The sequence below is a fragment of the Hypomesus nipponensis genome, chromosome 11, assembly GCF_054491055.1.
Source record: "Hypomesus nipponensis isolate SF chromosome 11, ASM5449105v1, whole genome shotgun sequence".
In the NCBI taxonomy this organism is placed as follows: Eukaryota; Metazoa; Chordata; class Actinopteri; order Osmeriformes; family Osmeridae; genus Hypomesus; species Hypomesus nipponensis.
Window position 1 is genome coordinate 3,157,052 of NC_140371.1, and position 21,453 is coordinate 3,178,504.

A 21,453-nucleotide genomic window follows, 5' to 3' on the forward strand; every position below is an offset into this window, starting at 1 on the left:
TAAGACAAGACTGAGAGGTCCTCACTCAGGTGTGTCTCTCTCTCCGCAGGGGGAGGTCGGCCTACAGGGAACTCCCGGTGCCAAGGTAGGGGGGAGGGGGAGGGAGGCAGGGAGTGGGGTGGAGGGGTAAGGGGTGGATAGGGAAACGTGGGGTGGGAAGGAGTGAGGGAGGAGTGGAGAGGTGGGGGTGCAGGGGGAGAAGGAGGAGTGGGGATGGAGGGGGAGGAGGAGGAGTGGGGATGGAGGGGGAGGAGGAGGAGTGGGGATGGAGGGGGAGGAGGAGGAGTGGGGATGGAGGGGGAGGAGGAGGAGTGGGGATGGAGGGGGAGGAGGAGGAGTGGGGGTGCAGGGGGAGAAGGAGGAGTGGGGATGGAGGGGGAGGAGGAGGAGTGGGGATGGAGGGGGAGGAGGAGAAGTGGGGATGGAGGGGGAGGAGGAGGAGTGGGGATGGAGGGGGAGGAGGAGGAGTGGGGATGGAGGGGGAGGAGGAGGAGTGGGGATGGAGGGGGAGGAGGAGGAGTGGGGATGGAGGGGGAGGAGGAGGAGTGGGGATGGAGGGGGAGGAGGAGGAGTGGGGATGGAGGGGGAGGAGGAGGAGTGGGGATGGAGGGGGAGGAGGAGGAGTGGGGATGCAGGGGGAGGAGGAGGAGTGGGGATGGAGGGGGAGGAGGAGGAGTGGGGGTGCAGGGGGAGGAGGAGGAGTGGGGATGGAGGGGGAGGAGGAGGAGTGGGGATGGAGGGGGAGGAGGAGGAGTGGGGATGGAGGGGGAGGAGGAGGAGTGGGGATGGAGGGGGAGGAGGAGGAGTGGGGATGGAGGGGGAGGAGGAGGAGTGGGGATGCAGGGGGAGGAGGAGGAGTGGGGATGGAGGGGGAGGAGGAGGAGTGGGGATGGAGGGGGAGGAGGAGGAGTGGGGATGGAGGGGGAGGAGGAGGAGTGGGGATGGAGGGGGAGGAGGAGGAGTGGGGATGGAGGGGGAGGAGGAGGAGTGGGGATGGAGGGGGAGGAGGAGGAGTGGGGGTGCAGGGGGAGGAGGAGGAGTGGGGATGGAGGGGGAGGAGGAGGAGTGGGGATGGAGGGGGAGGAGGAGGAGTGGGGATGGAGGGGGAGGAGGAGGAGTGGGGATGGAGGGGGAGGAGGAGGAGTGGGGATGGAGGGGGAGGAGGAGGAGTGGGGATGGAGGGGGAGGAGGAGGAGTGGGGATGGAGGGGGAGGAGGAGGAGTGGGGATGGAGGGGGAGGAGGAGGAGTGGGGATGGAGGGGGAGGAGGAGGAGTGGGGATGGAGGGGGAGGAGGAGGAGTGGGGATGGAGGGGGAGGAGGAGGAGTGGGGATGGAGGGGGAGGAGGAGGAGTGGGGATGGAGGGGGAGGAGGAGGAGTGGGGATGGAGGGGGAGGAGGAGGAGTGGGGATGGAGGGGGAGGAGGAGGAGTGGGGATGGAGGGGGAGGAGGAGGAGTGGGGATGGAGGGGGAGGAGGAGGAGTGGGGATGCAGGGGGAGGAGGAGGAGTGGGGATGGAGGGGGAGGAGGAGGAGTGGGGATGGAGGGGGAGGAGGAGGAGTGGGGATGGAGGGGGAGGAGGAGGAGTGGGGATGGAGGGGGAGGAGGAGGAGTGGGGATGGAGGGGGAGGAGGAGGAGTGGGGATGGAGGGGGAGGAGGAGGAGTGGGGATGGAGGGGGAGGAGGAGGAGTGGGGATGGAGGGGGAGGAGGAGGAGTGGGGATGGAGGGGGAGGAGGAGGAGTGGGGATGGAGGGGGAGGAGGAGGAGTGGGGATGGAGGGGGAGGAGGAGGAGTGGGGATGGAGGGGGAGGAGGAGGAGTGGGGATGGAGGGGGAGGAGGAGGAGTGGGGATGGAGGGGGAGGAGGAGGAGTGGGGATGGAGGGGGAGGAGGAGGAGTGGGGATGGAGGGGGAGGAGGAGGAGTGGGGATGGAGGGGGAGGAGGAGGAGTGGGGATGGAGGGGGAGGAGGAGGAGTGGGGATGGAGGGGGAGGAGGGCAGCCATGAGAGCTGGAAGGTTCCACGGAACCCACTTAGAAGTTCCTAAATTCCTGAATTAAACCACAACATGAGAATGAAAAGGGCCTTAATAGCCCTAACCTTTGTCATGGTTACCCAGGTTGTGGGGGCGGCTTACTTTATTAAAGGTTTATGTGGAAACTAGGTTTTAGGAGTTTACCTTCAGTCCCTCTGCCACAAACCCTGATTCATTCAAAAGTTTCAAGGTTTTGAGATCACCTGAAATTCATGACCCGCCACAAATACTGGTAATGCATTAAAAACAGCAGGCTTACTTCTAGTCTTATTTGAAAGGTAGTGTAACCTGTTTGATCTTGGTAGATTGGCTGGCTTAATTGTTTCTTTTTGTGACAGAATAGACCTATGACACTGCTACTGCCCTCCATCAATTGCTCCTCCGGGGATTAGAAAAGAAAATATCTCCAAAGCGTTCTCTAATCAGGGACGCTGTTTCCCCCCCCCCCGTATGGCTTTACACAGCGATGAAGGACGGTTTGCAAGTCACACTTCACCAGTGACTGTATTCATGGCTGGGTGTGTAGGTAGTGCTAATCCTGGAATATATTTCCATGGCAAACGGTAAGCTTGCTGCGTGGAGACATATTAGCCTATGAAACAGGATATGCTCTAATGACATAACACTTAAATGGCCTGGCCCCCTCCACTCCCCCTGGCTTGGGGAGCGGCTGTGTCTGGGGTAGTGGGTAGTGGCTGTGAAAGGGTGTAAGGACGCCACGGTGCTTCCACCACACATGTTTAGTGACCGTTGGTGTGTGCGTGTGTCTGTGGGTGTCTCTTTGTGTGTGTTTGTGCGTGTGTCTGTGTGTGTGTGTCTATGTGTGTGTGTGCATGTGTCTGTGCGTCTATGTGTGTGTGTGTGTCTGAGTACGTGTGTCCGTGTGTGTGTGTGTTTTTGTGTGTGTGTCTATGTGTGTTTGTGTGTGTGTGTGTGTCTGTGTGTGTGTGTGTTTGTGTGTGTGTGTGTGTGTGTGTGTGTATGTGTGTGTGTGTCTATGTGTGCGTGTGTGTGTGTGTTTGTGTGTGTGTGTGTGTGTCTATGTGTGTGTGTGTCTATGTGTGTGTGTGTCTATGTGTGCGTGTGTGTGTGTGTGTTTGTGTGTGTGTTTGTGTGTGTGTGTGTGTCTATGTGTGTGTGTGTCTATGTGTGTGTGTGTCTATGTGTGTGTGTGTCTATGTGTGCGTGTGTGTGTGTTTGTGTGTGTGTGTGTGTCTATGTGTGTGTGTGTCTATGTGTGTGTGTGTCTATGTGTGTGTGTGTCTATGTGTGCGTGTGTGTGTGTAACTCCTCAATAATCAGTGTCCTCCTCCTCAGGGCAACCCAGGTACCTCAGGGGCCCTGGGGCAGAGCGGCACTGCTGGACAGAAGGTAAGCTTCCAGAACATTTCCTCCGACCGTCCTCTGCAACATCCACCGCATCACCCCCTAAAAGACACACTGCGTCTGCCCTAGCAGGAACCAGCTTCTTACGTTTGCGCAACCAAATAAGCTTCCTGCTCTGTCAGGTATGAGAGGGCGTGATACTGATCTGACCAGAGCGGACCTCCTCTGAGTCCAGGCAGAGCTAGTGTTTTACAGGGCAGTGAAACACTGTCCTGGCACCCTGAAATAGGAGCGGATACTTGGGCTTTATCGACTGGCTGAGGTCATGAAACTCTGCCCCTCTCCCTACAACAACTGGGCCAACAATGAGTTCCGAGACACCTCCGCTATGCCTGGCACGGAAGAGGGGAGAGAGTGCGTGTGTACTTGTGTTTGAGAAAGAAGTTGTGTGTGTGTTAATGCACATGTGTGTATGCAAGTGCACGTGTGTGTGTGTGTGCGTGCGTGGGTCTCGGTACGTGCGCTGGTGTCTGTACATGTATATGTGTGTACGCATGTGTGTGTGTCCATGTGTGCTTTGAGTGGGTGTATTTCTACTCACACGCGTATATCTGTTCATCTGTGTCTGTGCATGGGTGTGTGTGTGTTTCTGTGCTCATGTGTTTGTGTTCCTGTCATTATGTGCATGTGTGTGTGCGTGCGTTTGTGTGCGTGTGTTTGTGTGTGTGTGTGTGTGTGTAAGAAACAGGGCTATCTTGCCTGTGAGGTACCAGACAGTACTTACAGTGGGAATACATCCTCGTTGTGTGAGTGACTCTAATCTTTGAAAAGAGGAAGTTCACCCTCCTTCGGGCCTGTAGGGTCATGGTTAGTGACCTTCACCCTCCTTCGGGCCTGTAGGGTCATGGTTAGTGACCTTCACCCTCCTTCGGGCCTGTAGGGTCATGGTTAGTGACCTTCACCCTCCTTCGGGCCTGTAGGGTCATGGTTAGTGACCTTCCCCCTCGTTCGGGCCTGTAGGGTCATGGTTAGTGACCTTCACCCTCCTTCGGGCCTGTAGGGTCATGGTTAGTGACCTTCACCCTCCTTCGGGCCACTGGGGCCCTGTCAAGACACCCCAGGCCCTCAGCAGGCCCTTAGCCTTCTGCAGTGAGCCTGCTTCAGACTGGCTGTGTCACTTACACTGACACACCACCCTGAGGAGGAAGTGAGACGAGTCCCTCTATCCTCTCCTGCCTCTATCCTCTCCTGCCTCTATCCAATCCTCCATCCTTTCTCCCTCTGTCCTCTCCTCCTGTCCAGTCTCCCTCCCTCCTCTATCCCTCTATCTTCTCCTCCATCCTTTCTCCCTCTATCCTCTCCACCTGTCTTGTCTCCCTCTATCTTCTATCCCTCTATTGTCTCCCTCTATCTTCTATCCCTCTATCTATTCCTCCATCCTTTCTCCCTCTGTCCTCTCCTCCTGTCTTGTCTCCCTCTATCTTCTATCCCTCAATCCTCTCCTCCTGTCTTGTCTCCCTCTATCTTCTATCCCTCTATCTTCTCCTCCATCCTTTCTCCTTCTATCCTCTCCTCCTGTCTTGTCTCCCTCTCTCCTCTATCCCTCTATCTTCTCCTCCATCATCTCTCCTCCCTCCTCTTCAGATGCTCTCTTAGCCCAGCAGGGGCTGAAGGAGGATTCAAATCCAGTCCTCAAACAACCCGAGGCTCTAACTGTCCATCGAGAAACATCTTCTCCATGGTTGTGATGGTTGAGGTTGTGATGGTTGTGGTTGTGATGGTTGAGATGGTTGTGGTTGTGAAGGTTGAAGTTGTGATGGTTGTGGTTGTGATGGTTGTGGTTGTCATGGTTGAGGTTGTGATGGTTGTGGTTGTGAAGGTTGTGATGGTTGTGGTTATGAAGGTTGAGGTTGTGATGGTTGTGGTTGTGATGGTTGAGGTTGTGATGGTTGTGGTTGTCATGGTTGTGGTTGTGATGGTTGTGGTTGTCATGGTTGAGGTTGTGATGGTGGCTGTCAGCACCCTCGGGTCAATTGCAGCACAGTTGGACAGTATAATGTGGCTTAATGAATGAGGCTCTTTTCCTAACCATTTTCTGTCTGAGTGGGCCATTGGGAAAATGGGAAATGGGCCACTCTGGTAGCCGGACTGAGGCTGGAGGCTGAGGATGGAGGCTGATGATGGAGGCTGGAGGCTGAGGCTGGGGCTGGAGGCTGAGGATGGGGCTGAGGATGGGGCTGGAGGCTGAGGATGGAGGCTGGGGCTGGAGGCTGAGGATGGGGCTGGAGGCTGAGGATGGGGCTGGAGGCTGAGGATGGGGCTGGAGGCTGAGGATGGAGGCTGAGGATGGGGCTGGAGGCTGAGGATGGGGCTGGAGGCTGAGGATGGAGGCTGAGGATGGGGCTGGAGGCTGAGGATGGGGCTGGAGGCTGAGGATGGGGTTGGAGGTTCAGGCTGGGGCTGGAGGCTGAGGCTGGAGGCTGAGGATGGGGCTGGAGGCTGAGGATGGGGCTGGAGGCTGAGGATGGGGCTGGAGGCTGAGGCTGAGGCTGGAGGCTGAGGATGGGGCTGGAGGCTGAGGCTGTGGCCGGCGTTGGGAGCGTGTAGACTGCATGATCTGGGTACTGATGACAATGTGACAATGGGCTGAACACTTGATGGGCTGAACTCGTGAACACTAGATGCTGGTATTAGTCCCTTCTCCATCAGACTGTGACAGTCTTCCAGGGCAGAGCATCACTACCCTTTTTTAACTACCCGTGTACGAACCAGACAAAAAACTGAACTTACAGCTCCTGGAATTCAGAGCTATTCTGTCTTTTCTCCACGTCTGTTAACAGGTGCTTTTACTGCACTCTATTACCAGAAGTGGTGTTGGGTTTCTCAGGCAGCGATGCAGACAGCTATTTCAGAACTCCCCAGGGGGCAGTTGTAGTCCTTGAACTTTAGGACCTCACCATCACGGCTCTACGATCCCATTGGTGGGGCTCATGCAGGCTGTTGGGGAGACGTGTCAAACACACACAGACAGATCGACATGTCACATCTTCTTCGTCAAGCCCTTTTTACAAGCTGCTTCACAGCTGCCCACAGATCAGCAACTACAACCAGCCTAAACCCCCAAGGACAACCAATGAAAACTCTGCCCCCAAATCCTATGACTGGAACCTGGGAGACACCTTGTGAGGGCAGTTCAGCGTGGGATCCCTTCCTCCAGAGACGGCCGCTGACGCAAAAAGGAGCAGACCAGGCTGGAGACAGTCATGTCATGCAACAGTGAAAATGAAAGTAGAAGGTTGTGTAGATTGTTGCTTCTCCATGCAGACAATACTACACTATACTGATGTTTACTACAGTGCAGAACAATCTGCGGATGGTGGAGGGAGAAGGCTTGTCATTAAACTGTGTTTGAGCCCTTTGACAACCAGAGTCACAAGCTCTCAACATGGGAAGTGGTCTGATCACTGTCACCCAGGCTGGGTCCAGACTGCTGGAGCATGAGGAGAAAGGCTGGGTCCAGACTGCTGGAGCAGGAGGAGGACAGGCTGGGTCCAGACTGCTGGGGCAGGAGGAGAAAGGCTGGGTCCAGACTGCTGGGGCAGGAGGAGAAAGGCTGGGTCCAGACTGCTGGAGCAGGAGGAGGACAGGCTGGGTCCAGACTGCTGGGGCAGGAGGAGGACAGGCTGGGTCCAGACTGCTGGAGCAGGAGGAGGACAGGCTGGGTCCAGACTGCTGGAGCATGAGGAGAAAGGCTGGGTCCAGACTGCTGGAGCATGAGGAGAAAGGCTGGGTCCAGACTGCTGGAGCATGAGGAGAAAGGCTGGGTCCAGACTGCTGGGGCAGGAGGAGAAAGGCTGGGTCCAGACTGCTGGAGCATGAGGAGAAAGGCTGGGTCCAGACTGCTGGGGCAGGAGGAGAAAGGCTGGGTCCAGACTGCTGGAGCAGGAGGAGGACAGGCTGGGTCCAGACTGCTGGAGCAGGAGGAGGACAGGCTGGGTCCAGACTGCTGGGGCAGGAGGAGGACAGGCTGGGTCCAGACTGCTGGGGCAGGAGTCCAGACTGCTGGAGCATGAGGAGAAAGGCTGGGTCCAGACTGCTGGGGCAGGAGGAGAAAGGCTGGGTCCAGACTGCTGGAGCAGGAGGAGGACAGGCTGGGTCCAGACTGCTGGGGCAGGAGTCCAGACTGCTGGAGCATGAGGAGAAAGGCTGGGTCCAGACTGCTGGAGCATGAGGAGAAAGGCTGGGTCCAGACTGCTGGAGCAGGAGGAGGACAGGCTGGGTCCTGTGTAGTGTGTAATGATTATGATCATTCATTTAACACACACACACACACACTGTATTATACACTCTCACACAGGAATGTTTAGAAGATCTCAGTCCTCTGTGAAAGATGTTTAATGAAGTTCCATACTGATTCTCTCTTACGCTGGTGGACTCCTGTGTGTGTTGTGTGTTTCATAGTGTGTGTGTGTTGTGTGTTTTATATTGTGTGTGTGTGTGTTTCATAGTGTGTGTGTGTGTAAGTGTTGTGTGTTTCATAGTGTGTGTGTGTATGTGTTGTGTGTTTTATATTGTGTGTGTGTGTGTGTGTTGTGTGTTTTATATTGTGTGTGTGTGTGTGTGTTGTGTGTTTTATATTGTGTGTGTGTGTGTGTTGTGTGTTTTATATTGTGTGTGTGCTGCTCTGGTGTGGTTGTCTTCTGTCAACCTGCCCACAGAAAACACATATAAACTAGCTGCTGGCTACCTCTGCTGCTAATACCTTTTAATTGTGTGCTGTGACTGTCCCTGCAGAAATACACTATGACTACAGCGCCTCAGACTGACATTATAGCACTCAAAGTTTCATATTGTAGAGACGGCTTTAGAGGATGATGATAATGATGATGGTGATGATGATGGTGGTGAACATGATGGTGAGGATGGTGGTGAAGATTACGTTGATAAGGATGTGGCATCCATTTACTATTCTGACACCTTTCATAATAACATAGACAACATAGACTAGCATTATGTTTATGGATTCACACTACGAATGATGGTTTTTTGCCTGAAAGGCTAGATTTAGCATTATCATACTGCTGCATGTAAAAAATACATACATTCTAAAGCAGCATTGGATTGTTAAATGTGTGTGTGTGTGCGTGGCTGGGGATTTAGAGGCGTTTTTCTGAGATTCTTTCAAGATCTTCAAGGACTAAGATCCTTCAAAGACTCGTGCCACAAACACTACCACATAATCCCGTTCCACATCCAAAACAACAGACACAGCGTGCTCAAGTTGTCTCTGACACCACCGGGCATGAAGACTCTTCTAGCCCTTTTCCACCCAACACAGAACGGGTTCCCGTTTCGGTTTACGTTCCTCACTTTGAAACGCATGTCAAAAAGTATTTCCATCAAAATGCATTGTTTCAGTGCCCTAATAGTTGGTTTTCTGAGGGAAAAAGTTTTCCTTGGCCTGAAAACTGCAAACTGATAACAAAGGCATCTCTGATAACAATGGTTCCACTCAAAACTGGTGGAAACGTGGGCTGATGGAATGTCTAGATAGCACCAAGGTTCTAAGAATCCTGCACGGACAAGTTTAAAAAGCAGAGATCATTTGGTGTCTCGAAGAGGTGTCTGGGTAGGTTCCAGTAGATACAGCCTGTCACAGCCAGTAGAGACAGCCTGTCACGGCCAGTAGAGACAGCCTGTCACGGCCAGTAGAGACAGCCTGTCACGGCCAATAGAAACAGCCTGTCACGGCCAGTAGATACAGCCTGTCACGGCCTGTAAAAACAGCCTGTCACAACCAGTAGAAACAGCCAGTAAAAAAAGCCTGTCACGACCAGTAGATACAGCCTGTCACGGCCAGTACATACAGCCTGTCACGGCCAGTAGAAACAGTCTGTCACGGCCAATAGAAACAGCCTGTCACGGCCAGTAGATACGGCCTGTCACGGCCAGTAGAGACAGCCTGTCACGGCCAGTAGAGACAGCCTGTCACGGCCAATAGAAACAGTCTGTCACGGCCAATAGAAACAGCCTGTCACGGCCAGTAGATACAGCCTGTCACGGCCAATAGAAACAGCCTGTCACGGCCAGTAGATACAGCCTGTCACGGCCAGTAGAAACAGCCTGTCACGGCCAGTAGAAAGAGCCAGTAAAAACAGCCTGTCACGGCCAATAGAAACAGCCTGTCACGGCCAATAGAAACAGCCTGTCACGGCCAATAGAAACAGCCTGTCACAGCCAGTAGATACAGCCTGTCACGGCCAATAGAAACAGCCTGTCACAACCAGTAGAAACAGCCAGTAAAAACAGCCTGTCACGGCCAGTAGATACAGCCTGTCACGGCCAGTAGAAACAGCCTGTCACGGCCAATAGAAACAGCCTGTCACGGCCAGTAGATACAGCCTGTCACGGCCAGTAGATACAGCCTGTCATGGCCAGTAGAAACAGCCTGTCACGGCCAGTAGATACAGCCTGTCACGGCCAGTAGAAACAGCCTGTCACGGCCAGTAGAAAGAGCCAGTAAAAACAGCCTGTCACGGCCAATAGAAACAGCCTGTCACGGCCAATAGAAACAGCCTGTCACGGCCAATAGAAACAGCCTGTCACAGCCAGTAGATACAGCCTGTCACGGCCAATAGAAACAGCCTGTCACAAACAGTAGAAACAGCCAGTAAAAAAAGCCTGTCACGGCCAGTAGATACAGCCTGTCACGGCCAGTAGAAACAGCCTGTCACGGCCAATAGAAACAGCCTGTCACGGCCAGTAGATACAGCCTGTCACGGCCAGTAGAAACAGCCTGTCACGGCCAATAGAAACAGCCTGTCACGGCCAGTAGAAACAGCCTGTCACGGCCAGTAGAAACAGCCAGTAGAAACAGCCTGTCACGGCCAGTAGATACAGCCTGTCACGGCCAGTAGATACAGCCTGTCACGGCCAATAGAAACAGCCTGTCACGGCCAGTAGAAACAGCCTGTCACGGCCAGTAGAAACAGCCAGTAGAAACAGCCTGTCACGGCCAATAGAAACAGCCTGTCACGGCCAATAGAAACAGCCTGTCACGGCCAATAGAAACAGCCTGTCACAGCCAGTAGATACAGCCTGTCACGGCCAATAGAAACAGCCTGTCACAACCAGTAGAAACAGCCAGTAAAAACAGCCTGTCACGGCCAGTAGATACAGCCTGTCACGGCCAGTAGATACAGCCTGTCACGGCCAATAGAAACAGCCTGTCACGGCCAGTAGATACAGCCTGTCACGGCCAGTAGATACAGCCTGTCACGGCCAGTAGAAACAGCCTGTCACGGCCAATAGAAACAGCCTGTCACGGCCAGTAGAAACAGCCTGTCACGGCCAGTAGAAACAGCCAGTAAAAACAGCCTGTCACGGCCAGTAGAAACAGCCTGTCACGGCCAGTAGAAACAGCCTGTCACGGCCAATAGAAACAGCCTGTCACGGCCAGTAGAAACAGCCTGTCACGGCCAGTAGAAACAGCCAGTAGAAACAGCCTGTCACGGCCAATAGAAACAGCCTGTCATGGCCAGTATTAACAGCCAGTAGATACAGCCTGTCACGGCCAGTATTAACAGCCTGTCACAGCCAGTAGAAACAGCCCAGTCGCTCCACACCTGAGCATGCAGCCACAGTAGGCTCCACAGCCCAGTCGCTGCACTTCCACACAGCACACAAGCAGCACTGCAGGATGTTTATCACAGGATAAAACCTTTTTTCTCAAGGTCAGCTTGGAAATTCTTAAAGTGGGCCTGGTGTTTAAAGCAGACATCATAGGAGTAGTTACTTAGAGTATGTCAATTTGCACGCCAAGGTCTCACTTTTCACTTTTCAGTACAGGTACAAGAACAGGACATGTGTGGTTGCTGAACCTCTCAAAAGTTTCCTAGAGTTGAACGAGTTTAATGGTTCTAAATGAAACTATTTTTGCGGTCTCAGTGTAGATGTTTATGGTTCAAAATCGAATTCTTACAAAAGTAAATCTCAATTGTCTGTTAACTAACATTTTAAAAAGCAATTGATCTTATACATGAACCCCCAACCCCAAAAAAACTATCAAGACAGTTTGGAACGTTTGACATGTGTCCCTCGTATCCCTCCAGAAGTTTCCGGTGTGTGACCATGTGTGTGTGTCTGCAGGGGGAAGTGGGATCTCCCGGAGAGCCAGGCCAGGAGGGGAAACCAGGAACCAACGTAAGCTTCTATATTTGATCCGGCACTTTCTGTGTTTAACAAATTTAAACATCCTCTGACGCGGAGCAGCAGAAATAAATTTGCATGTGAATTTAGCTTGGCCTGTTTAGTGTTTAGAGGTGTGTTTAGTTTTTTTACCTGCCCCCCCCCCCCCCTTCCTCTAGCTATTATTAGCATCTGGTGTGCTATTTGAAGCCGCTGTGGCGTATTCTGGGGCTTCAGGGGACACCTGACACGTCAGAATGTGGACCAGGGTCATGTGGGCCTGGATCAGGTTGTGTCAGAACAGCCTGCTGCGTGCTAGCGTGCTAGCCTCAAGCTAATCCACACATGGCCAGTCCTCTCCCGGAGTGAGGACTGCCAGAGAACAAGACAGGGACCGGTACGCTTCACAGACACGATTGCTCAGTATTCACAAGTGGAAGCTCCAAGGCTTTGTTCAGCATAGCCTCGGCGTGGATGTTTGATGGAGAGGGCCAGTGATCGGGTGTCTATTTTGCATTTCTGTCCGAGACAGCAAGAGGGATCAGCGGTGAGATGCTGGGCGAACACGCCAGCGAATCGCTGAGCCCATGGAAAGTCCCTTAAGGCATTTCCTGCCGTAACCTCCTTGGCATCCACCGGGCTGAGCCACAGATCTGGTACTGCAGATCCTGTTCCAGGAGGCTTCGAAGGCCTGCCATTCAGCATATCAACAGTGCTCCTCGCAGCACATATACACACAGCAGCTACGCTCCTGCACCAGTCCTGGATCCCAGAGCCCTCTCTACTCCTGGCATGGCACAGGGCCGTAGTAAGAAACAAAACTGGACCGTTCCCTTGTCCCTCCTTACCACCCGCACAGAGTTTATCTCTGCTAGTTTGAGAGAGACTCTTAATGAGGACTCTCTCTCTGTGTGTTTGTGTGTGTGTGTGTGCACAGCGGTGCGTGTAATTAGCAGGTCAGCATTCATTGCCCCCCCCAACAGTGTTCACACCCCCTAACCCCCCCCCCTCCCCCGACCACCCCTACACCCCCCTTAAGCACCCCCCCCCCAACCACCCCTACACCACCCTTAAGCACCCCCCCCCCCCCCCCCCCCCCCCCAACACCCCTACACACCCTAGCCCTCCCTCATCGATCCAATCTTCCCCCATCCCGGCTACAAAGCTCCCAGCTCTGAATACAGGCTAACGAGGTTCCCTCTCCGCATCTTCTTCCCTCTTTGGGGGGGGGTGAGGTGACATGGGGGGGTGGGGGGAAACCGGGGGATGGATGGGCGAAGGTTTAAACATCGATGTCCAGTGTGTGTTCACTTATAACAAGACCGTTTCCTGGGGGAGTGGGCAGGGTGGAGACCAGCCCCTCGCCCCCTTAAGGTGTCATTAGAAGATGTGTGTGTGTGTGTGTGTGTGTGTGTGTCATTAGCACATGCCAGGAGCAGATAGGGTGCCCTCAGAAGATCAACACCATATATCATTTAGAGGCAGCCCCAGTCTAACCCTAGCACAGGCTATCTCCATCCCCTCCTCCCTCCTCCTTTCATCTCCTCATCCTTTTCTCCCCTTCCCCTCCCCCCCTTCTCTCCTCCTCTCCATCCATTCCTCCCTTCACCCTCTCATTCCACGTGCCTTCAGCAAGCACAAAGGTTTAACATGTTTCAATAGGTCCTATTTAGCTGACTTGCCAGAAGGTTTGTCACACATATCCATCTGACAAGTCATCTTTAGAAACAGTTTGGAAAAGAGCAGAAACACACAAAAACTACTTAGCATGTGATTGAATGAAACATCTGTCTATCACCGTCTATCCCGGGCTAACCATGCCCGTAGCTGTCAGTAGTTCCTCAGGGGACTCTGGACAGATTTCTGGACAGTGATTGGTCCAAACCACTGTGGTTTGGGCACAAACAAATAACTTAAAAAACAAATAACAAACAACAAAGTTACGTATTTACACCAGCAACCCCAAATCAAATTAAAATCATTCTGGGAATACATGACGACTGTATTTTGTCTATATAAAAGTGAGAAATCCCTTTGTGTTCAGCTTCGTCTCCCAGTCCACTCCACAGCGACCGTAAGCCCCCCCTTAAGGGAAAACACTTCATCTTTTAGAGGGCAAACAATCCTGCAGTGGAATGAAAGGACCCCCCCTCCCTCCCTCCGTAAGCCCCCCCATGCCTCCAGGTCCCTCACATGCAGAAGCAGCACCTGGGTTTGGACACCCTGTCAGAGAGACTGTCACTTTCCACAGAGGGAGACTTGAGCAGATTACGCAGTCAGCCGTGAAGAGAAGAAAATTCACCCATGTTTTTTTAATCGACCTTATACATTACTCCTCACTCCTTCACGCTATCGGAGTTAATCTTGAGAAAATATTTATATCATGGTGTGTTAGCCGGAGGCCTGGGCAGTCTATAAGTCTGCTTGATCTAGTGTTATGATGTCTGTGGACTCCTATTATAGTGTGCTAGGACTAGCAGAGTCGTTTAACACTTTAGCATGCGTCTCCATAAGTTGTGTTTGTCACCCGGCTGTTGTGCACATGCAGCAAGGATTTTATGCCTGTCTTAAAACATGTTTTAAAACGTTTTATGCCAGAAAACTGAGTAGTGTGTACTGTGTGTGTGTGTGTGTGTGCGTCAAATGTATTTGTGTGTAAAAAAAAGCCTCAAATCAGACCAAGACCGGGCAGATATATAGATCAATAATCCTGCACTTGTTATAACTGGCAAATAAACCAGAATCTAGAAAACCTGAGCTAGAGGTGAGCTAGACAGTGACTAGACCGCTCTCCTCCCCTGCCTGTCTGGGACTGACTCTTTGGTCTGGCGGTAGACGTCTGGCTGCCCAGCCTGACGGTTGGTGGTTGGATCCCAGCAGAGTCGTGGTCAGTGTTCTGGAGGTCAGTGTTGTGTCCCAGGTGTGATGGAGCTGAACAAACACAGTGTCAGCCAGGGGACGTTGCCTTGTCAGAAGGTGTCAGGGAGAATGGATCGCCCCTCCTCTTCACCGTTAACTGAGACGGAGGGCTGTGGAGGCAGGTGTTTCTCCTCCTCCCAGCCTCCATCATGGAGGTTTACTGGAGCTGCCTGCCGGCCTCAATATGTCACCTAACAAGGCAGCTTGTCAATGTGAGGGTGGTCACATTCATCAATTACCAGGGCAGGCATGACCATCCCTCCCTCCCTCCCTCCCTCCCTCCCTCCCTCCCTCCCTCCCTCCCTCCCTCCCTCCCTCCCTCCCTCCCTCCCTCCCTCCCTCCCTCCCTCCCTCCCTCCCTCCCTCCCTCCCTCCCTCCCTCCCTCCCTCCCTCCCTCCCTCCCTCCCTCCCTCCCTCCCTCCCTCCCTCCCTCCCTCCCTCCCTCCCTCCCTCCCTCCCTCCCTCCCTCCCTCCCTCCCTCCACATACTTCGATCTCAGCTGTCTCTCTCATCACCCACAGGAATGACTTTGCCCCTGGCTACTCTCTCTACGGGCCAATTGCCCCTCCCCCCTCCACTCCCCCACCCCCCACCCCTCCCCACGCCCTGAAGCACTCCTGCTCTGTGTTCAGTCTCACCCAGCTCTCCATCCTGCCTGTGGAGCTTGCAGAGAGCTAGGTGATGACAAGCAGGGCTTTTTGGGAGGTTGAGATGGGCTGGGGAGGGTGCCCATGTTGTGGGAGAGTTTGGTGTGTGTGTGTGAGTGTGTGTGTGAGTGAGTGAGTGAGTGGGGGGGCAAGGGTCAGTCTGTGTAATTGTACATCTGTCACAATGAGCCTGTGGCCATGTGATTTAGCAGGTGTGTCTATTACCACCCTGTGTTGATGAGTGAGGCAGCTCTGTTGGCTACTAACAGGTATGAGGGCTGGACGGCAGGAGCAGATACCGGCCTGCCTTCACTCTGGAGCAGAGACTTCCTAACGCACACACACACACACACACTCATACACATATGTGTGGCGTCCTGCGGAAACCCGTTGGATGTCAAGGCCGCTCATTGTCGGCCATAAGTCGTAAAAGATCCACAATGTCCAGCACATGTCCCTGTCAGGTGTGGGCAGAGAGGACCATGACTGAAGCAGACCGCCAGGTTCTGTAAAGGACATGTGTTCTGTGTCTGCAGGGTCTGAAGGGAGACCAGGGACTGCCTGGCCCTGCAGGGCCTACGGGGGGCAAAGTGAGTACAGCTACCCCAAGCCTTCCATACCTCCCATGGTGTGTGTGTGCCCCCCGTCTGTCTGTCTGTCTGACCGTCTGTCTGTCTGTCTGTCTGTCTGACTGTCTGATCGTCTGTCTGTCTGTCTGACCGTCTGTCTGTCTGACTGTCTGATCGTCTGTCTGTCTGACCGTCTGACCGTCTGTCTGTCTGACCGTCTGACCGTCTGTCTGTCTGACCGTCTGACCATCTGTCTGTCTGTCTGAATGATAGTCCTACGTCCTGTCAGGATGATGACCTGTCTGTCTGTGTGGATGATGACCTGTCTGTCTGTCAGGATGATGACCTGTCTGTCTGTGCTGATGATGACCTGTCTGTCAGGATGATGACCTGTCTTTCAGGATGATGACCTGTCTGTCTGTCAGGATGATGATCTGTCTGTCAGGATGATGACCTGTCTGTCTGTCAGGATGATGACCTGTCTGTCTGTCAGGATGATGACCTGTCTGTCTGTTCGGAGGACATCTGAGGCTGAGGGATGATCAGATGTCTGGCTGGTGTATTTAGATCAAAGCCTGTGCTATTACAGAATGATGGATGTGTTGATCACCCTCTCAGTACTCTGGGTCTCCAGCCACCAGAGACACTGGCAGGCCTTAGTACGCACGGAACAGGAACTTTGATATGAAAGACTAAAAAGAACTTGTTTCAATCAGCAAAGTCTTTTAAAGCGTGTTCACTGAAAGGAAGCTGGATGAGATTAATTCCTACTGCAGTCTCAAAATATCTGAAAAATGGTGGGGGAGGGCGGGCAGGAGGGAAGGAGGGTTCTTTTATTCCACTGCAGGATCGTTTGCCCTCTAAAAGATGAACTGTTTTCCTTTAATTAGCTGCCATATCTCCCTCCCCCTCTCTCTCTCTCCCCCTCTCTCTCTCCCTACCTTCTCATTTTTTGCTTTATTCCTCTGTTCCTCAATCTAATTGACTATCTCTCTGTTTGCTCTCTCACTCTTTCTTTATTTTCCCCCTCTTCTGCTCTCTCCCTCTCTCTCTCTCTCTCTCTCTCTCTCTCTCTCTCTCTCTCTCTCTCTCTCTCTCTCTCTCTCTCTCTCTCTCTCTCTCTCTCTCTCTCTCTCTCTCTCTCTCTCTCTCTCTCTCTCTCTCTCTCTTTCTTCCATCCACTTTGCTTCTTATTGGTTGTATCCCTGCCTGTTGCCGCGGCGGCGGCGAGTCTGTGATAGTGTATAATTGTGGGTGCATCGTTTCCCAGCCTTGAAGTTCTAATGAGCCCTGCGTGTGTGCCAGAGGAACCCAGAACAGCGTCTAATTCAGCCCTTCTTCTCAGCCAGGGAAGGACGGAGGGGGAGAGCTGGAGGGATGGAGGTATAGAGAGAGAGCGTTTGTTTATATTGAATGTGACAAAGAGAGACTGATCAGAGAGAGTGTAATGAGTCCCTGAACACGTCTCTCCAGGCGCTCTGATACAGACTACACCGCAGAGCCGGTCCACCTGCTGTCATTCGCTCTGGTAATTGGCTAACGTCCGCTCCCCAGCACCGGGGTGTGCGGACCCTGTGGCTCGCGAGGCGGCTTCTGATTCCTCTGTCTCCTCCTGGTGTTCAAAGACGGCTCGAGGAACAGTCGCAACGCCAAACAGTTAGGTGAGGTAGCCTTCGAGAAGAAGTTCTGTTTGTTTTGAGAAAAGTTTTGTGTTCTGGCAATGTTGCTGAACCTTCAAAGTGATGTGAGACAAACACACAGTGGATGGAATCATGCGTGGAACCACGGTAGAAAAATGTGCAGAGCCATCGACGCAACCATGGGTGGAACCCTGTACAGAACTTTGGACAGAACCATAGTGAGAACCAAAGGCAGTTCACATTCAACTCCACGAAGACCACCACTTTCACAGCCTCAGCTGAATCTCCAGCATAAACACAGCTTCATCTTCAACCCAGAAGTGTTATCATATAGAACATCTGCTGTTTCCCAGCGGCCATTGTTTTGCTTGCCAGGACCCGGTGTGTGTGTGTGTGTGTGCGTGTGTGTGAGAGAAACCCTGTGAGACACAGCTCTCCCAGCCCCCGCAGAAGCTCTGCAGCAGCCTCCTGTATGAGCTTTCACCCTGACCCCAGGAGTCAGAGCAGGTTGTGGGAGTCAGGGAAGGCTGGGGGAGTCAGAGCAGGCTGCGGGAGTCAGAGCAGGCTGGGAGAGTTAGGGCAGGCTGGGGGAGTCAGGGCAGGTTGGGGGAGTCAGGGCGGATTGGGGGAGTCAGGGCAGGCCGGAGGGGTCGTGAAGCAGGGTGAATCTGCTGTCACACATACCCCTAGCCTGCACTGTGCAGAACAGTGTCCTCAGGGTCCTAATCACTAGGACCTAGTGTCTAACGCTGCTACAGTGCGACTGTCACAAACCAGCTGTGTTTGTGTGACAGACCCTGCGTGCAGCTATTATGTTGTGTTGTCGTGTCATGTTGGTATGTTGTGTCACTGTGTTAGGTGTTACTATGTAAGGTGTGTGTTGGTATGGTATGTGATGTGTTAGTATGTTAGGTGTTGGTATGGTATGTGATGTGTTAGTATGTTAGGTGTTGGTATGGTATGTGATGTGTTAGTATGTTAGGTGTTGGTATGGTATGTGATGTGTTAGTATGTTAGGTGTTGGTATGGTATGTGATGTGTTACTATGTTAGGTGTTGGTATGGTATGTGATGTGATGTGTTAGTATGTTAGGTGTTGGTATGGTATGTGATGTGATGTGTTAGTATGTTAGGTGTTGGTATGGTATGTGATGTGATGTGTTAGTATGTTAGGTGTTGGTATGGTATGTGATGTGATGTGTTAGTATGTTAGGTGTTGGTATGGTATGTGATGTGATGTGTTAGTATGTTAGGTGTTGGTATGGTATGTGATGTGTTACTATGTTAGGTGTTGGTATGGTATGTGATGTGTTAGCATGTTAGGTGTTGGTATGGTATGTGATGTGTTACTATGTTAGGTGTTGGTATGGTATGTGATGTGTTAGTATGTTAGGTGTTGGTATGGTATGTTGTGTGTTCACCCTTCCCAGTGTGGATGAACAGTTTGTGACTGTGTGTCTGTTCTCTCTCAGGGTGACCCGGGACTTCCTGGTCCCCCTGGTCCATGTGTGAGTATTCACACTGCTGTCCTGCTGACACACACACACACCAACACACACGTGTCGGCATGTGCTCTCGTGCACTTGCATGTTTATGTACATGGTGTGTGTGGATGTGCATTCATTGTGTGTGTTCGTCCATGTGTGTGCATCTTGTGTGTGCATCGTGTGTGTGCATGTGTGTGTGCGTGCATGATGTTGTCAGTATAAGCTCTTGTGTCAGTATCACTTCTGGTAAACGGGGCACAGCAGGAGTGTGTGGGTTCATAGTGTGACTCCTGCTCCAACACAGCCCAGGTGCCCTGGCAAGTCAAGCACCGTTCTGTGTCCTAAAACATCTGGCTCGCACGCAGGTCGTGTGTCTGTGGTGTGTAGGCACATGTGAAGCATTGCAGTATCAGTTCATCTCCAGTCTAGAGAACACGAGGAGCCAGACAGCCACACACTATATACACACACGAGCACCATGACACACACACACACTCACTATATACACACATGAGCACCATCACATACACACACACTCACTATATACACACACGAGCACCATGACACACACACACACTCACTATATACACACATGAGCACCATCACATACACACACACACACTATATACACACATGAGCACCATCACGTACGCACAGCGACGCACATGATTTACACACATTATCAGCATCACATGCACACATACAAACACACACACTCCCATTCTATTCACACATTAGCACCCTCACAAACACACGCTAACTCTGGCGCGTCCACACAGTGACTGGATACCCCTTCGAGGTATAAACACGTAAGGTATAAGCATGTGGTGTGTGGTGTATGGGGTGTCGGCAGGGGGTGCAGATTGGGACTCTGCTGGGGTGGTCAGCTAATTACCCACACATCAGGAGAGGAAGGAGCCTGTCACTTTCGATCAGCAGCAGAGCGATGCTAGGACGCCCCCCTCCCCGCCACCCAGACTCTCCAGAGCAGTACAGAGGATCAACAGGCTCATTTGAAATTTGGAAGGACGGGTGAGCCAGCAGACTACCCTCATGTGTCCTGGCGTGGGCGTGGCCGGGCGTTCTCACGGCAACGCTGTCGGCACGGCCGAGGTAGAGCGGTGACCTGGTTGCTGTGACCTGGGTACTGTGACCAGGGTACTGTGACCTGGGTGCTGTGACCAGGGTACTGTGACCAGGGTACTGTGATCAGGGTACTGTGACCAGGGTACTGTGACCAGGGTACTGTGACCAGGGTGCTGTGACCAGGGTACTGTGACCAGGGTGCTGTGACCAGGGTACTGTGACCTGGGTGCTGTGACCAGGGTACTGTGACCAGGGTGCTGTGACCTGGGTACTGTGACCAGGGTGCTGTGACCTGGGTACTGTGACCTGGGTGCTGTGACCAGGGTGCTGTGACCAGGGTACTGTGACCTGGGTGCTGTGACCAGGGTGCTGTGACCAGGGTGCTGTGACCAGGGTACTGTGACCAGGGTGCTGTGACCAGGGTACTGTGACCAGGGTGCTGTGACCAGGGTACTGTGACCAGGGTGCTGTGACCAGGGTGCTGTGACCAGGGTACTGTGACCTGGGTACTGTGACCTGGGTACTGTGACCAGGGTGCTGTGATCAGGGTACTGTGACCAGGGTACTGTGACCTGGGTGCTGTGACCAGGGTACTGTGATCAGGGTACTGTGACCAGGGTACTGTGACCAGGGTGCTGTGACCTGGGTACTGTGACCAGGGTGCTGTGACCTGGGTACTGTGACCAGGGTGCTGTGATCAGGGTACTGTGACCAGGGTACTGTGACCAGGGTGCTGTGACCAGGGTGCTGTGACCAGGGTACTGTGACCAGGGTACTGTGACCAGGGTGCTGTGACCTGGGTACTGTGACCAGGGTGCTGTGACCTGGGTACTGTGACCAGGGTGCTGTGATCAGGGTACTGTGACCAGGGTGCTGTGACCTGGGTGCTGTGACCTGGGTACTGTGACCAGGGTGCTGTGACCTGGGTGCTGTGACCAGGGTGCTGTGATCAGGCCGCGGTGCCTGTGGGCTGACCTTGACCTGCCGTGTTTCTATCACTCCAAGGTCACGGTGAAGCATCTCTGACTGCGTGTGAGGGTAGTCTGTGCGAGAATACACAGAGAAGTGATTGAGCTCCTCAAACAGCACTCTGCTGAATGAGCAGCCGTACAGCAGGAGTCACAGGTCAGTGCTGTCACTCATCTTTACGGCCGCTGCTCCAAATACCAGCAAGCTGTCAGCCCCCCGGCTGCTTGTTAAACACTAGATTTGTTTGATTCCGCGTTTGGAGATTCAGACGTGTGACTTTCACGTTTTGCACGCGTGCGGTCATGAATGACAGTTTTTCCACAGCTGCTTTCCGGAGCGTTGTGAGTGTGTGAGTGTGTATCCAGCCAGCTGAAAGGGGACACTGCTAATGTTGTGTTTCATTGGGGAGGACGCGCTGTGGGTGTGTGTGTGTGTAGGCCTCAGGGTTGACTGTGTCTGCACAGACAGACAGCTCTGTCTCCTGCTCCTTGCTGGCATGCTAGTGTGTGTGTGTGTGTGTGTGTGTGTGTGTGTGTGTGTGGGGGGGGGGGGTTGTTTCTCCCTACATGCACTTGCATGCTCGTGCAC

The 21,453-nt window shown here is 53.2% G+C and overlaps 1 protein-coding gene across 14 annotated transcripts in view; it reads left to right on the forward strand.

The window, feature by feature from the left end:
- LOC146267706 (uncharacterized) overlaps positions 1–21,453 on the forward strand; it is a 132,724-nt gene that overhangs the window by 19,543 nt on the left and 91,728 nt on the right. For 7 of the 14 annotated variants that reach the window (XM_084709758.1, XM_084709767.1, XM_084709757.1 and 4 more), the window contains exons 10-14: positions 50–85; positions 3,353–3,406; positions 11,510–11,563; positions 15,652–15,705; positions 18,796–18,831. In XM_084709758.1, the coding sequence (XP_084565884.1) occupies positions 50–85; positions 3,353–3,406; positions 11,510–11,563; positions 15,652–15,705; positions 18,796–18,831 (234 nt within the window). The remainder of the gene's footprint in view (positions 1–49; positions 86–3,352; positions 3,407–11,509; positions 11,564–15,651; positions 15,706–18,795; positions 18,832–21,453) is intronic. The other 7 variants (XM_084709764.1, XM_084709768.1, XM_084709763.1 and 4 more) reach the window with 6 other exon arrangements.